General features: G+C 55.5%; 1 protein-coding gene across 2 annotated transcripts in view; it reads right to left on the bottom strand.

The window, feature by feature from the left end:
- GRIK3 (glutamate ionotropic receptor kainate type subunit 3) overlaps positions 1-16728 on the bottom strand; it is a 229878-nt gene that overhangs the window by 64990 nt on the left and 148160 nt on the right. For both annotated transcript variants that reach the window (XM_060625295.3, XM_060625294.3), the window contains exons 3-5: positions 14531-14788; positions 7429-7610; positions 4995-5048 (exon numbers count right to left, since the gene is read on the bottom strand). In XM_060625295.3, coding sequence (XP_060481278.1) covers positions 4995-5048; positions 7429-7610; positions 14531-14788 — 494 coding nt within the window. The remainder of the gene's footprint in view (positions 1-4994; positions 5049-7428; positions 7611-14530; positions 14789-16728) is intronic.

Raw genomic sequence — 16728 nt, 5'->3', positions numbered from 1 at the left:
CTCGCTGGCCCCCATCACACATCTCCTCATCCCTGTGCCGGCATTTGTGCATGTTCTTATCCTCTGGCTGGAATGTCTCTCTTCTCAACCCTCTTGGGTGGGCTATTCTCTGAGATCCAACTCAAGGGGCACCTCTTCCAGGAAGCCTCCCCTGACTACTCCTTTACACATGCACAGCACAGTGGGTCAGGGGTGCTTCTGCTCTTACCCTGGGACCTCTCGGCTTTCACCCCTATGATGACAACTATCAGTGTCTATGTCTGTCGCCCCCATGCACCTGTCACCCGAAGTGGAAAGAAGGGTCGGCCAGCTGAGCCGCTCTCTGGACACCCAAGCAGCACTGGGAAGAGCCTGGGATCAAGACTAGTGTTTCACATCCACCTCTCAGGGGGAGCTCTCAATGACGGTGGAGGTTAGGAGCAGTTTGGCAAATTGCCTGGGGAGGAGGGACAGACCCTTAAGGAGACTGCTTCAGTATCAACAGATCTTCCCCAAGTCGCCTCTGAAGAAGGCAGGTAAGGGAAGATGAAGCACTTTTGTTTTGCAGAGTGGAGAACGGGGAGTTTGGGGCCCCGAGCTGAACTGCTGGGGCCCCGGGAGAGAAGCTGAGCTCTGCCCCCAGGGGGCGCCCTCCTCACGCCGCCCCTGCACAGGCTGGTGGGGGCAAGGCACAGCCTCCTCTCTGACACAGCGCTAACCTAATATCGAAGGCCTGAAGGATTGCCAAAGCATCAGCCTAGGGCCTCCGTGACTCAGGGGGAAGGGGGCATCTCTGGCCCTGTGGGGGCCTGGATGCTGGTGGCATCGGGCCTTCCAAGCCTACAAGACGTAGCATGTGGTCTGCTGACACTCTGAGCCTGGGAGGGAGCAAGCTGGGGTCACTGCTGGGGTCACCTCCCTCCCTTTCACCCTGAGCCCGGGGTACAAAGTGTGGTAGGACCCCTGGCACCAAATGTCCCCACTCCTGTGACGCGAGGGCAGTGACGACGGGGCGCTGCTGAACAGGCCTCTTTGTCCGGCTCCGATTTTTGGTCCAAACTGCCCCTCGCCGAGACCCCAGGTGCCACGCACGGCGAACCGAGCGCAACCTTGCCGCTTGGCAAAAAGTTGCTGTTCTCGATGCCAAATGTTGACACGCCAAATTCAGTGTCGACGAGGGACCTTTTAGAAACATTCAGCATAACATAATAGACTAATTCATTAGCACCCCATGGGTCTGACTGGGTAGAAGCTGAAGCTCGGAAAACATTGCCTTAAGGAATGACAGATGAAAATATTTTTCCCATGATATAACTGTTATTGCCGGGAAGTGGCATTAATTGTGATTGCTTATCTATTAATTTATTATAATTCTTCTTCCACCTCCAGGCTTTTACCTACACATGACATGTACCAGGGGCTCAGCTGGGGCTGATTAACGCGGGGTTATCTGGGAATGGCTCAAAGCTGGCTGGCGCAGATACTGGCCGCTGGGGTAATTAAAATGTCTTCTGCGTGAAAGAAGCGAGTTTGGAGAATTTTTTAGAGGCAAGGAGTTGGTGACGTGGGTTTGCTAAGGGGAAGGAGAGAAATGGCAAATGCCACTGCCCTCCCCGATACAGCCTCGACTGACCAATGGGCAGCAAAGAGGCGGAATCACGAGGCCGACCCTGAAGCCAGCGGGGCCGGGAGGAGGATCCTGGGGCTGGAGCCGGAGCTGAAGCAGGACATGGGCTGGAGCGGAGGGACCCGAGGGACACGGCTGATGCCCTGGCAGGCAGGCGGCCGGGGGCAGTTGGGAGACACGCTGGTTAGAGCCCCGATACACGCGCGCTCACCTACTCGGCTGCAAATTGCAGAACTCTTTGTACGGCAGGGTTCCTCCCTGGAAAGATCGACTCTCCCTGCTCCTCAGAGAGGCCCAGGGAGCACGGGCAGTGGGCTGGAGAGACCGTGCACCAGACCGGAAGTCAGGAGCCACGGCCTCCACCACCGATCCACTGTGAGACTCTGGGCAAGCCACTCAACCTCTCCGGTCCCAGGTTTGCCCATCCATCGACGGGGAGCAAAAACTCTGCCGTGGAAAGAGGAAAACCAGCGATGTGGAGAAAGGGCTTTGGAACCTGTGAGGTGTGGGCAAGGCTGGGATTTGTGGAGGCTCCATTTCCCCTCGTTAGTGTCGACCACCGTGCCTGGACCATGGCTGCCGTGTGCGGCCAGGGGAGGCCAGCCATGACGTTGTGCGGGTTTTCAGGGCGACAGGACTCCACAGGGACCTTTGGAGCTAGACAGCCCCCAGCTGGTAAAGATCCAGGCTCCGCTCCCTTTCTCGCGAGTGGCCGCTCTGAGCCTTGGTTTCTACTCTCCTGTAAAATCGGGACATCGTTCCTCCCTTGGAGAGTTGTTCTGAATTTTGCATGAGATGGGCGATGCTGAATACAGAGAAAACACGAGCAATTTAACACTTCTGTAGTACTTAATTAAACATCAGGCACTCAACATACTCAATGCTCTGCGTAACAATGCCATGAGGTGATGCGGTTGCTGTGGCCATTTTGTGGATGGGAAAATGAGGCACAGAGAAGTGAAGTAACTTGCCCAGGGAAGCGGAAGAATCTCGACTTCTAAGTCAGGCAGGCTGGCCCCAGAGTGCACGGTCTTCACCGTGGCTATGACAAGGGTCTTGGTAACTTGACTGATTACTTTCTACTTTGTACTGTCGTTATTCATTCATTCAGGCATTAATGGCCACCTGCTGCCTGGCCAGGCACTATCTGGGCACCGGAGATGTACAGGTGAACGGGTCGCAGTGCTTGATCCTTACGTGCATGAAGGGAGCCTGTCAGCTGGTGGGCTTTGTGTTGGGTCCACCTCTGCACACTGTCTCCCACCCAAGTGCCCTGCTCAGTCCGTGGGGCTTTGAGAGCATCTGTACGTGGCTGCTGGACAAGGGAGTAAACGGATGCTTGAATTAAGGAAATGAAAAAGAGAAGTGGACACTGTCTGGGGCCAGAGGAAACCCCAGGGCACTCCCTGCCCTGAGCCTCCCTCTAAGACCTCTAGCCTCGCCCCCAGGAGGGCAATGGCATTAACGTAAGGAAACTGGGGTCACTAGGGAGGTGCCGTCTCCAGAGTGTTGCCTGAAAGGTGGAGTCAGGCCAGAGGGCAAAGGGCCCGGACGTTGGTCTCCGCACCCCAGGAGCCCAGGAAGGGGTGCACGGGGCTGCCATGCCAGGGGACAGGGCCTTGGGCCCCTGGGATGTGCCCACCACACCTTCCCAGCCTTCCTCCTCTGCCTCCCTCCGGGCTCCAAACAGAGGTAAAAACATGGGAGACCTGGTGGCCTCATCCTCCAGCCTGCAATGACTTTCCAGCATACAGCATGGCATGGAAAAGTCAGCTTGGGTGGGCAGAAATCCAGCAGGGACTTGCGGGAGAAGGTGCCTGATCTCGGTCTCCAGTTTCCAGGATCCCATTCTCCCAGCGTGACTCCTGGCACGTCCCCAGGTCTGAGCTCTGGATCAAGAGAATGTGCAGGGTGGCCCCTGAGCTCTGCCACGGGCACAGGGTATGTGGGGGTGCAGGGAGGGGAATAAGAAATGGTGTGCTGGCGAACGCTTAATAACCAGCTCTTAGGGGAGGGGAGGCTAAAAACTGTCATTTGTAGTCTTTGCCAGCTCCTGTGGCCCGAATATTCCTTCCACCATGACTGACTTCAAGCCACCTACGTGCTATCGCTGAACGTGGATTTGCGAAGAGATGAACACAACGGGGTCTGGCAATCAGCCAGAGCGAGCCAGCCCCAAGCAATCCGGGGAAGCACTAATGTGCCTCTTGCCTTTTGCTGATGTTGTTCTCTCCTGTGGAATCCCCTTCCCCTCTCTCCTTGGTGAACTCCTACTGATCCTTCAAGAACAACGTAAGCATCTGCTTTCTTGCCTCGAATTTCCCACCTTCCATCGGCCCCTCCGTACCTGGTGTCTCCCTGCACTGTGCCCCACGGCCATCTGTCCAGGCCTGTGATGGCACGAGCCTGCCGAAGGACCTAGACACGGAGGTGCAGACCGCACAGGAGGGGAGCTCCTTGAGGCCAGGGCCTCAGTGCCAGTCGTCAGGAGAGACTCAGCGGAGCCCAGGTGCTGGGTAAGGAATGTTATCTGGGTCCCGGATGGATGAAGGAACACAGAAGCCTGCCGGGCTGATGCAGATGGCAGAAGCTCGTTTCAGTGACAGAACGGTTAGCCATGCTGTCACTTGCCCCAGAACAAGGCTGGATGGAACAGTTCCCCCAGGGCCCCTGGGAGGTGCAAGGGTGTCTGGCTCCACGCAGGGCGGCTGGGTGCTGGGGCCCCTTTGGCACGGGGATCTCTTCATTCTGCTGATTTCAGGCCACAACTAATTATCCTAATGGGTTTAAATGGCCCTAAATGTTCTCGGAGTTTGGACAGGACCCATCTGGAGCCTGCAGGTGGGCTGGGCCAGCTGACAGTGAGTGGGGAGACTTCGGCAGGGATGCTACAGAAATCCAAAGTAGCAATGCCTGTTGTTGTGTGAGGCCTGAGACATTCGAGGCGAAGCGTGTGGGCTGGGAGGCCGGGGTCACCATAGTAAGAACAGCTAATACTTCCACAGCTCTTTGCACGAACCAGGCAGCGCTCTCAGCATTTTACTTAATCAGCACATTTAGTCCTCACAACCATCCTAGGGGGTAGAGGCCATGATCGTGCCCATTTCGCAGATGAAGAAACCGAGGCAAGGCTGTGGCTGGTAATCAGAGGGGCTTGTGTTCGCATGGGCAGGTCTAGACTCACTGCCCTGGGTCACAACACTATGTCACTTCTCAAAGTGGGCGGGCCACAAACATATCCCTGTGCCCCTGCCTGGGCCCACACCTAGAGCCTCAGGAAGCAAGGCCATCGCGAATCTTCTCTAGCTGCAGCAACTGTCCCCACCAGGCTGACCTTGCTCCCAGGGGGTCCCACCCCGACCCGTGCCATGACCCAGCGGTACGTTACCAGAGTGGTGAAGATAAAGTGGTAGTACTCCGTCATCATGCCCATGGCCATGGCCTGCGGGAAAGCAGAACGTTAGCAACTTGCAGGGAATGCCCGAGAAGCAGCCTCCCCACTTCCACTCCAGTGGTGAGGACTGGACGGACTGGTGGCGGGGGGTGGGGGTGGGGGTTGGGAGAGTCTGGCTCCTCGCAGGGAGGGGGCTGTTCTCTGAGACCACCTCCCCAAAGCGACAACGACCGGCTGGTAGACAGCGGCGGGTTTCACACGGGAGTGTCCGGGAAAGTCACCTGGGACAGATTAAAACGCAGAATCTTGAGCCATACTCTGCAAAGATTCCGAATTCCGCAGGGCTGGGCTGGGCCCGGTAGTCTGGCTTTTCAGTAAGCATCTCGGGCCTGCCACACTTAAGAGAAATGCCGCCGGGATCAGCCCCAGACCGCCTCTGCCAGTGCCCTGACTCCACCCGGCGGAGCTCACCGTCCTGGCTCCAGAGAGAGGTGTGGGAAAGCCCAGCCCCCACCAGCCTCCAGCCAGGCCTCAGGAGGAGGGGCTGTGGTCAGGCTGAGAGCCTCCCAGGGGGGCCGAGACAGCCAGGCTTCCCTGGTCCAGCTGACCACGAAGCAGCCCGCACGGCTGGAATTATTACCATGTACCATGAAGCCTGCATTGTATACATTTATGTATTTTATTAGAAACCTATCATCTATAATAATTACCATAATGCATTTTCTGCAAAGATCTTCTGGGCCCACAAAGTGCTCTGGAGGAATAAATGTCACGGGCTCAAGTCCACTTGGAAAATGTCACTCATTCTCTCGCCCTCTTGGAGATTCACAGCCTGCTTCAGCAGGTTCAAGGCTCAGAAAAGGCTTCAGTAAATGGATGTATTTACCTTTGTGGGGTGCAGTGTATACCTGCTGAGCACAAAATCTCCACTTTTAATTCTGGATGTTTTCAAGTTAGGCAGATGTGGGGAGTAAATTTCGACTTTCTGGCTGGATGACCTTGGGTCCATTCCTTTCCCCCTGAGCCTCAGTTTCCTCACCTGTAAACTGGGCGTGATAATCCTTGCCACCTCCCAGGGTGGCAGTGAGGGGCTACATGGACACAGCACATAGTAACTCGGCGAACCGGGGTCGTGACTGTCTCTATTACTCCGTGATAGAAGGAAGCGCTGGCAGGTGCCCCGGGAGGAGGGTTAAGGGACTGCTGGGGAGCGTGGGTCTCCTCCATTGTGACTTTAAAGATGCCCCACACCGGGTGCCGACTGTGCACCGGACCCTGGGCTAGACTCTTTCTTTGCCTTGTCTCAACAGAATCCTCTGTCACCGGCTGAGGTAGGGATCGTTGGCTCCACGGACAGAGGAGGGGACGACCCCGGGGTCCCTCGCTCTTGGGCGCACAACACCCAAGGGCAGAAGCAAGATTCAAACCCCCAAACGAGCTATCTAACTGCTGTGTGAAGCAGCCTGGGGGAGGACAGAGGCGGCCAGAAGGCTTGGGCACCCCCTTGGCAAGGCCCAACTGGAGGCTGAGACCGGAAACCTCCCACCCCCCACGGACTTGAAAATGCCCCGTCCCCAGCTCAGCGCCCATCTCCCTGCACTCCGTGTCTCCCCCCCGACCCCCCACCTGCCTCTCGCAGGGTCATGAGTATAGAGCCCCACGGAATGCCTCCTTGTATCACCAGGGACACGTTCTGGGACCATATAATCGCCTTTTACACAGAGCACTGGCTCAAATTGGAGTGTTTTGGGTTTCAGCTGCAGCACCCTCCAAGGGGGTTGTAGGCGATTTCGTTGTTTATTTCTTAGGCAGCTGGCAGACACTGCTCTTGTTCCCAGCATGCCATGCCAGGCTGCGTCTGGGAAGGAACAGAGGCCCATCCGGGACCGAGAGCCACTTTCCTCCCCCACTGTCACTGCAAAGAGGAGCAGATGGTGCGGGGAACTTCAATAAACCTAGTGATAGGAAGAGTAACACCAAGTGCTGTGGGCTACGGGGAACTCATCACGGAAGAGGCGGTGAGGCACTCCTGGGGCTCTTCCCGCGACCCCGAGGCCTCTCCGTGCCTCCTGAAATGTTCTGTCCTGTGTGGCTTCAGGCCCTGCGCGGCACCCCCTGACCCCCACCTGCAGTGATGGCACCGAAGCTAGCATTCTCACAGCACCCTCCGGGTGCCAGGCTGGGCTCAACCCTGGTCTCATTCCATCCTCACACCAAGCCAGAGCTTAAAGACCGCACTGCGTCCCTTTTGCTGCTGCTCGAACGGGCTTGCAGAGGCCGGTTCCCATCGCCAGAAGGAAGCGGAGCTGGGGTCCAGCCGAACTCTGGCCGGCGTCACGCCCGAGTGTGGGAAAGGGAAGGTGGGGGGACGTGGCAGGCAGATCCCGACCATGCCTTCCATCCCTCCGGCTGGCCCGCATTCACGCACCTGCTTGAGGATCTGGGCGGCCATGATGTGGCTGCAGTCGAAGATGATGCGGAATTCACGGCCCCGCTTCATCTCCTTGAGTAGGGGGCGTGAGTCATCGGAGTCAAGGGGGAGCTGGCGGATCTTCAGGCGAATGTTGTACCTCGATGGGGCCATGATGAGCTCCTGCAGTCGGATGAGCCCTGGGAGGCCCCGGGGTGCAAAAGACACATGTGTGCACACAGGTATACACAGCTGCGGGCATCTCGGGTGTCCACACACGCCTGCGGCCACAGGTCTGGGGACACACACAGACGTGGACGCGTGGCCCACAGAGATACGTGCATGTGCACAGACTCGGTTATGTGTCCGGACACAGGCACCGGGCTGTGCACACGCAAACACATGTTTACATGGACATGCGTACTTTGATACGGACATATGCCTGGGCTTGTTCACATATGTAAATAAGGGCGTGTGCAGACACAGAAACACATACGACACGTGCAGATCCAAAAGTAGGCACAGAGAGACAGCAAGTTCCCACTGACCACACCTACCCGCTCCTCTCTAAACTAGAAGGGGGTATACAGATTTACGGAGCCCACACCCGAGACCACCCCTCTTCATCACCCCACCTGCAACACTGGGAAGCGTGGGACCTGCCTCCAGAATGTGGCACAAGTGGAGCCTCCAGGCTCCTCTGTACCAACTACTGTTGGGACTGTATAAGCCTACGTGGTATTTGTGTCCCCCAACCCAAGGACAGGCTACCTCAGTAAACCCGACCCGTTTTTTCCAGGCTCAATGGAATCGCTTCCTCCGGGAAGCCTACCCCTACTGCTCTGTCGAAACAAAACACCCCCTCCTCCAACCCGGTGGCCTTGCCCTCAGCACCTTGTCTCACTCCCCACCCTGGGTCCCCGCAGCCTCGAGCACAGGGCCTGGCGCTTAGGTGGTGCTCAACGCAAATTTCCATAATTGAACTGACTTACTGTTTTTTGGTTTTTTTTTTTTTTTCTCCCCACACTGAAAAATCCATCCTCCACCTTGGCATTTTGCGAAACCACTTAATCTGGGGACTTTCAGGGAAAACTGAATGTCACTTCCTGGAGACAAATGGCTTACTTAGGTCTAATTAAGTTCATTTCCGTAGCTATTTCAAGGTCCGTTCTTGCTGACTCCCCTCTGTTTAGCCTGGGAGCAAGCCTGCTTGCTGCCCTCCGTACCTCTCCCCACTGCAGGGAGGGGCTGAGCCAGCAGGGGCCAGGGTCCCAAGTAGGCCATCCCCTCTGCCCACTAGGCTCTCCGCCCACAGTCAGGGCTTAGCGTCTGTGTCCTAATTGTGCTGTCCACCGGCTACAGGCCATTCCCCCTCGACAGTACTGGGGTTCTCCTCTGGGGAGCAACTCCACCTCCATGCTCTCACCACATGACTCAGGAGGGATCTACCCCCAGCTCTAGGGGCACAGCATGCGGCCCCAGCCTGGCCAATCAGCACACACATTCCTCCAGGCATAGGTACGGGCCTAGAGATGGGTATGTGACACCAGCTGGTCCTATCAGATGACTTCCAGAAATGGTGCCTCAGCAACTGGTAAGAGCTACCCCCCCTTTTCCACTTCACTCCAAAGAGGGAGGAAGTAACTCTGGGCATCACCACACAGAACCTGAGAAGGATTCCAAAACCACAGAAGTCAGGACAAGTAAGTCCTAATGATACCCATTTGAGCCTCTGGATCAAATAGTACCTGAAGCTAAAATTACTCCTGAACTCTCCAGTAAACACAGCCAACAAAATCCACTCCTCCTGTTTTGTTTGTTTGTTTGTTTTTGCTTAAGCTAGTTTTCTCTGGATTAAAGTTTGCAATCAACTATTTCAGTGTCCCTTGTCTGGACAGAGTCCCCCCACACAGACAGCCTACTTTGAGAGCCTTCCAACAGAGCATCTGGGTTTCCAAATGCATTTCTGATACAAATGCCTAGATCTGGTCAGCCTCTCCTCTCCATTCCTGATGGCTGGTCACCAGGAAAGCAGTTTGAATGGTATCCATCGTTCCCCTCTGCTGGAAAGGACAGAGATATATCCTTGTGACCTAAGCCTCCCAAGGAGCTCCCAAACAAGCGTTGCCATGGCCATGGTCATCAGGAACCCCGGTCTCCTGGAAGGCCGCAGATCCAGGTGCATGGGCTGGCAGAGGGCTCTGGCATCCTGGAATGATCTGGATCAAACAGGGGTCACAGTGCTTCCTAAACTTGATGGGGCACAGGAACAAGGGTATCGGTCGATCCTCGCAGAGGACAGAGGGGCCTCGAGCCCCTCTGGAACACACACCCAGCCTTACCCTCCCTCCCCAACTAACCCCAGAAATTCTCAGTTTGGGTGAATGCCGCTGCCCGCTCACACCTGTTACCCTGCAAGCCTCCGAGTTTTCACTTTGCGCCCGCTCGCTCAGTGTTCAGAGTCATGCCCAGCTTCGGTAGGCAGGCACGTGGGCTTTGGGGATCCAGGACATGAGGACGGGGACAGCCTGCATGCTGGAGCAGAGGCCACCAGGGTCTACCTGTCAGCCAAGTGCATTGCCCCGTGTAATACACAGTGACCCACATTCTCCAGCAGCAAATGTCAGACCTCCTTCTCATCAGCGTATTCCCAAAGGAGACCAGAGGCTCGTCTCAGCGCCCCCCACAACAGAGGATGAGGCTCTTGGCTTGCCCAAGATGAGCTTTTCTTCCTGGCTGCCTCCCTAATCAATCTCTCTCAAAATATCTGCAGTGAATCATGGTTGTTGGACTCATGCTTTTCACTTACAAAGCACTTCTGCATATTCATTACCCTATTTAACCATCTCCCTGTCCTAGAAGGCATGTAGAATAGAGACTTTTCTTCCCAACGTTACAGACGAAGAAACTGAGGCTCACAGAGGTCACGTGGTCTGCCAAGGTTTCGCAGCATGCTAGCAACGGGATCAAGATTTGAGACTCAACCTGTTGGCTGGCTCCTACAGTGGGGCCCTTCCCTCCACCCCAGGTTTTTCCAAGACCCTTCCTTTCATTCTCGACACCAGTTTGTCTCTGGGTGCAGATCAGGTTGTGAAGGCGACCACCTGTCAAAGGTCACGGGCCAACCCTGTTGGTTCCTGTAATAATCACTCTTGAATATTCTGTAACTGAGGATCTGGCATCCCGAAATCATGCGCCAAACTAATGGCCGCACTTGTCTATGTTCCTACTCTCCCTCTGTTTCTGAGTACACAAGGCTCACATTATAAACCCCAACATCTGTGTTTTGCTTCCTGCCCCACAGAGGATGTCTCCGCCTAACAAATCCCACCTGTCGTACTATAGGCTACATTAGGGTAATAAAATAATTAAAGTCTCCGGAGTAAAAAAGGCTCGTGCCCATGCTTTCCGCTTGCTCCTGCCTCCTGACGGATCCGGTGCTTCTCCATGAGGCTCTGCGTGCCACGACGTGCCCCCTCCTGCTTCTAGGCAACTGTAAGAACTCTTCTCTCAATGGCATTGACCTCTCTGCGTCATCAGTTGGTCATCCGCATCTATGGGGTCCCCGGGTACATTTAAAAAGTGTTCTCCCTTAGGGAGCCTGGGTGGCTCAGTCGGTTGAGCGCTCAACTTCGGCTCAGGTCATGATCGCATGGTTTGTGAGTTCGAGCCCTGCATCAGGTTCTGTGCTGACAGCTCAGAGCCTGGAGCCTGCTTCGGATTCTCTGTCTCCCTCTCTCTGCCCCTCCCCCGCTCATGCTCTGTCTCTCTGTCTCTCTCTCAAAAATAAATAAACATGAAAAAAAAAAAAAAAAGAGTTCTCCCTGCAGTAGATTGCATTGGTGACCCTGGTTCTTCACCCCTCCCTAGAGGCACACCTCTGGCCACGTAACTTTGCAGTGACCTCCAACTGTGGGCAGGTGACCTGCCCCACTAATGACACTGGACCCAACCATGTAACCTGTGTTGGCCAACGGGGTATTAGCAGGCATTGGACACGAGCCGCTCGAAATGGAACTGCACGCTGGGTTTGGTCTCTTGCATCTCTGCCACCGTCATGACATGTCTGGGCTAGCCTGCTGGTGGAGGAGGGGCCCGTTGCCCCTGTCATCTCCGCCAAGGCCGGTTTACATCAACCGACCGCCAAATGACCCGCAGGCATGCGAGTGATCCAGCTGAGACGAGCACGACCGCCTAGCTAACTCAGCCAACCACTGACCCTGAAGACTCGTGAACTAAACAAATACTGTTTTAAGCCACTCCGTTTTGGGGGCGGTTTCTTACACAGTGTTATTGTATAAATATTGTAGAAACTGGTGCACTGTGCCCCCTTCTAGGTGGGCGAAGAGAGCCATGATTTTGTTCAGGGGGCAGTGCGCCAGTCCCAAGAGGTGACTGGTGATTGGTTAAGAGCCAATCAGTGGCTGGGGTGCCTGGGTGGCTCAGTCGGTTAAGCGTCCAATTTCAGCCCAGGTCATGATCTCACAGTTTGTGAGTTTGAGCCCCGCATCAGGCTCTGTCCTGTCAGCACAGAGCCTGATTCAGATCCCCTCTGCTCCTCTCCCCCTCTGCCACTCATGCTCCCTCTCTCTCTCTCAAAGATAAATAAACATTAAAAAAAAAAAAGAGCCAGTTAGTGGCAATCTGTTTCCTATTTGAACATGCTTAGGGTAGTAGCATCTGTCCAGACTCAGCGAGCTGGACAGATGGTCTGTTGGAAGGTTCTGAGACAGATTTTCCTTCTTGGTAAGAGGCATGAGTCACATTAAGAAAAATCCCGTTGGCTCCTACCTCTTTCCTTCTACTTCCTGGGGTATCATCACATGAGGATGTGATGGTAGGAGCTGCGGCAGCCCTCTTGTGACTATGAGAGGGAAAGCCAGGAGAACTGCAGGGATACTGACCCAGCGTCCTGACTCTGTCGAGCTGTTAAACCAGCCCATCTCTAGACCTCCTGTCAGTCAGATAACGAAGTGCCTATGGCTTGAGTCAGTTTGAGTTGAGTTGTCTGTTACTCCAGCCAAGACATCGGAAAGCACAAAGCCCCCAGAGCAGATATAGCCAAACCCTGCTCTTAAGTGCTTCCCGCTCCGGGGCTTTGATGACCCACAAGCTGACGTTTTGAAATATCCTGATTCTGGGAGCATACCTCTTACCACCCACTAGTCATCATCAAAGTCAGAACATTATTTGACCGAACCCCTAGTACCCATTGTGTTCTTGACCGAACCAGCTACGCCACGGACTCCCCCACGTTTTGAAATGTTTGTTAAGCTGAATGGAACCAAATTGAAAATCAAGTTGAACTCAACTAGGCTGCTCTGACTGCTCTGTGTCCGTGACACTCCAGCTACACCTTTTCAACATCACTCCGTTCACATCCAGTTCTTCCCTTCCCCCACCGGCCCCAAGCTCTCTTCCAAGCAGCCCCTCGAATCCAGGCCTCCTTTGTTCCTGCCTGGATCAATCCGGCCACCTCTGCTTGTCTTCTTGTTCCGGGCTCTCCCTGCAATCCTCCCTGAGCATGGCCGTCACAGCCGCCTTCTAAAACTCTGCTTTCATTATTCTACTTCTTTGCGCAACAACACTCAATGGTGTCTTGGCTGCTTCCAAGATAAAGTCTGAACTCTGAAGCTAGACAGCAGAGACCTGGCACAGCCTGATATGCTCTGTTTATCTGACCTTTTCCTCCCACCCTCCAAACGTGAATCTTCTCCCCCAGCCAGGCCCTGCTCTTGAGAAAGCTGCGGTGCACGTCCCGCCTCCTCATTTTTGCTGGTGCTGCCCCCGCCTCCTGTGATTGCCCTCGCGACTGCTCTCCCCGTCCATCCACCCTCAAGGCCTAGCTCACGTCTCTCTTTCTCTAGTAAGTCAGCACAGATTAGCCAAGGCCACAGGGCCTCCTCTCCCCAGGGGCCTTGGCGCTGACTGTATGTACCTGTCGCCGGATTCTTAGCTCTGATGGCCTGGAATGACCAATGACCTCTGGGTACGGACTCATGCCCCTATGATATGATTAACTCCTCGAAAGAAGATGGGATCACCACATCCTCATTCTTCTTCCTTACCGGTGCCCAGTACTCTCTTCTTGCAAAATTTGATTATAACTTATTTCCTCTTGATTTTTCAATTCGATTTAGTTCAGTTCAGTTCAACAAGCACTTAAAAACATTTATGTTGTACCAGGCCCTGTGCTAAGCCCCAGAGGCACGCAAGGCTCATGTCCGGACAAGGAAGCAGGCTCGAAGCCACACTATCATTCCCAGCAGTGTGCTAAGACCGATCGTCTACAGGGCTGCCCAAAACATTGGCGGGGACCCGGAGCCAGGTGCCAGTGCCCCTTAAAGGCAGACGCCTCATGCTGGGGGCACTGAGCCGGGGTGGGGTGCCCTGCCCTCCAGGATCTCCTGTCTGGTACTTTGGGCATAGCAGGTAATCAACAGATGCTCGTAGAATCCCGAGTTAAATAGACAGCTTTTCTGAGGGATTCTCTCCCTATGATTCCCACACCCCATTAGGAGGTAATCAAGAGCTGACATAGAATCACAGGCAGCAGAGAGCTGGAGGGCTCTTTCCAGGCTGGATGCGATAGCTCTCGACTTGATATGTGGGCAGAGAAGGGCCAGATGGGTTAAGTGACTTGCCAAGGTCACTCTCTCTTAAGAGGCCAGGCTAAGAAATGTCTCGGGACTCAAGTCTTTGCAATGAGAGAGGAAGCGGGGGAACAGCTATTGAGCGTCAGAGCCGGCACGCACGCACGGGCCGGTCCGAGTCCCGAGCTGGGTATGTTTGCTGCAGGCAGGAATGTGAGCCGTTAGCACGCGGCAGGTCAGGCGTGGCTGGGCAGGGGTGAGTGCAGCTGGTTGGTGGCTGCTGAGCGCAGACCTGAGCAGGCTGCAGGGGTGGAGGCAGGAGCGTGGGGAAGGTGGGAGTGTGGCTGGTGAGCCCGAGGCTGCGGGGGGAGTGCAGGGGGGAGTGTCTGGGTGACTAGATAAGGCTTAGGTGTGACTGTGGATCCTCCTCCGGGGACAGCTGAGTTGGGCGAGCAGACAAGAGCCTGACCCTGGGGCTCCGCCCCCCTCCCTCCCCGCCCTCAGCCCAGCCGGGCCCGGCTACCCACCTGTACTGTCGTCATAGACCACGGTGGCCGATCGCCACTTGAGGTACTGGACCAGGTCGAGGATGGCGTGGCTGAGAGAGGCGTAGTCAGGGTAGAGGTTCACGTAGAAGGTGTCCTTGTTGTCCAGTGGGTGGTGCTTCCAGCGGAGCTGAATGTGGGGCACCTCCAGGGCATTGCAGATGGACTGGACTGCGTTGGTGCAGGAGCCCTGTGACGGCCCGAAGATGGCCACCACCCCCAGCGCCAGCTGGTCACAGGCTGCGGTGGAGGGAGGAGGGGAGACAGGGAGCAGGGGTCAGTGCCGGGCCTCGTCAGGCTGCAGGGGGTGGTGGGGGGGGGTGCTGCGGGCATGGGGACGCAGTGATTTTGATGATCCCATAAACACGCTGGAGCCCTCGAGGGCGGATGACCGAGGCTCTCTCTGAACCTGTCTCCTCATCTGGAAGCCGGGGTTGCAATCGCCCGGGCTCAGGGGATCACAGGAAGGGGGGGCGAGATCACACGCACAGGACCCTCAGCACAGCTTGTGAAACAGAGATGGTGATTCCTTTTGACGTTATCGTCACTCCGTTGGGCACCCCCAGCTCCATACCTGGTCCTGTTCTGGGTGGTGGGCGAAGGCTGAGAAACGGTAGGACGAAACCCCTCCCCGCTGGGGGCTGTTAAGCCTCCAGCCCCAGCCTGTTCCCCGAAGTCCAAACGTGCACGTCTCACCTCTCCCTGGACACGGCCACGTGAGTGTCCAAGATGCATCTCGGACCTGACGTGTCCCAAACGCGACTCCTCCTCCCCTCCCAGCCTCCCAGCTCCACCACCCCAGTGCCTTATGGCCCGAACCCTGGTTTTGCCCCAACTCCCGTTGTTCTCTCCTATCCCACATCCCAGTTCATCCCGATCTTGCGGCTCCACCATGGGGATGTTTCGGAATCTGACCGCCTCTCACCACTGCCACTATCCGCTTCGGCTTGGGTTACTGCAGGAGCCTCCTCCCCGGCCCCAGCCTCCTCAGGGGCCCGCCCTGCCTTCCTTCCTCTCACAACCTAAGGTGTTTACATTGCTCTTTGAGTCCAAAGGCTCTAGTCTCACCCAGTCTGAAGCCAAAGTCCTTCCAGTGACTGATGAGGGCCTGCTTGCTACACTTCCTCCCCATCCCTGACCCACTCCGGTCCCCATTACCACCCCCGCTTTCCTGACTTCATCTCCCATCCTTCTCTTCCTCCCTCACAACACTCAAGCCCCACTGGCTTCCATGATGTTCCTCAGACATGCCAAACACACTCCTGCCTCAGGGTCTTTGCACTTGCTGTCCTTTCTGGCTGCAGTGTTCTTCTTTCAGATATCCATATGACTTCCCCTCACCCCCCCTCAGGTCTTTCCATCTGTGTGGCCTTATTAAAGAAGCATCACTTGCCAAACCTGTAATACAAATCCCCATTCAGCCATGGTCCCTAAACCCCATACCCTGCTTTGTTTCTTTCTTTAGTAAATGACCACCAGAAGTGGTAAATGACCACCACATTTAGTAAATGACCACTCATTTGCTGACTTTCTCCTCCCACCAGAATGTAAGCACAAGGCAGCAAGGGCTTGATCTATGTTGTTCACCGCTGTCTCAACAATAAACAGTACCTTCATAGTACCTAAACAGTACTGAACACAGTACTTGGTCTGAGTACGTGCTTCCCAGCATCTGCTGAGTGAACGTGTGTTGAATCCCTGCCTTCAAACAGTTTGCTTTCTTGGGCGGGGGGCCAAGAGCTCAGGCAGGCCAGACGGCCGATGCTTCTGGGGAGGGCAAACATTGGTGGGCACAACAGAGCATTAAATGAGCAGCCTCGGGGCAGCTGCAGGCTCAAAAGGGGGCATAGGCTCACGTAGGGATTGTCTCTAAAAGATCCCTACAGTGGGAACTGTCAGGGGCAGGCAGGGAGAGGGCTCCCCAGGAGCCATTGCCCTCTCTTCTGGCAACTGTCTCTGATTTTTCTTTGGGCTCCATTGCCTTTTCCACTCCCAAGCCATGAGGGTTAAGGCAAGTGCCTTAGACACTGGCCTCCTTCAGGCCACAGTCATTGGTTTTAATGGCCATGTGACCAGTCAGAGCTAATGGGATGCCATGAGACCTCACGCTGAGAAGGTAGCACTCTCCTTCTGCAATGGGACATGGTTGGGTGGGGAGGCGAGAGGGGGGGTAAGATCTG

Source organism: Panthera onca, chromosome C1, assembly GCF_046562875.1.
Source record: "Panthera onca isolate mPanOnc1 chromosome C1, mPanOnc1 haplotype 2, whole genome shotgun sequence".
Lineage (NCBI taxonomy): Eukaryota > Metazoa > Chordata > Mammalia > Carnivora > Felidae > Panthera > Panthera onca.
Note: the sequence above shows the minus strand (reverse complement) of the source record. Positions and strands in the feature narration are given on the sequence as shown.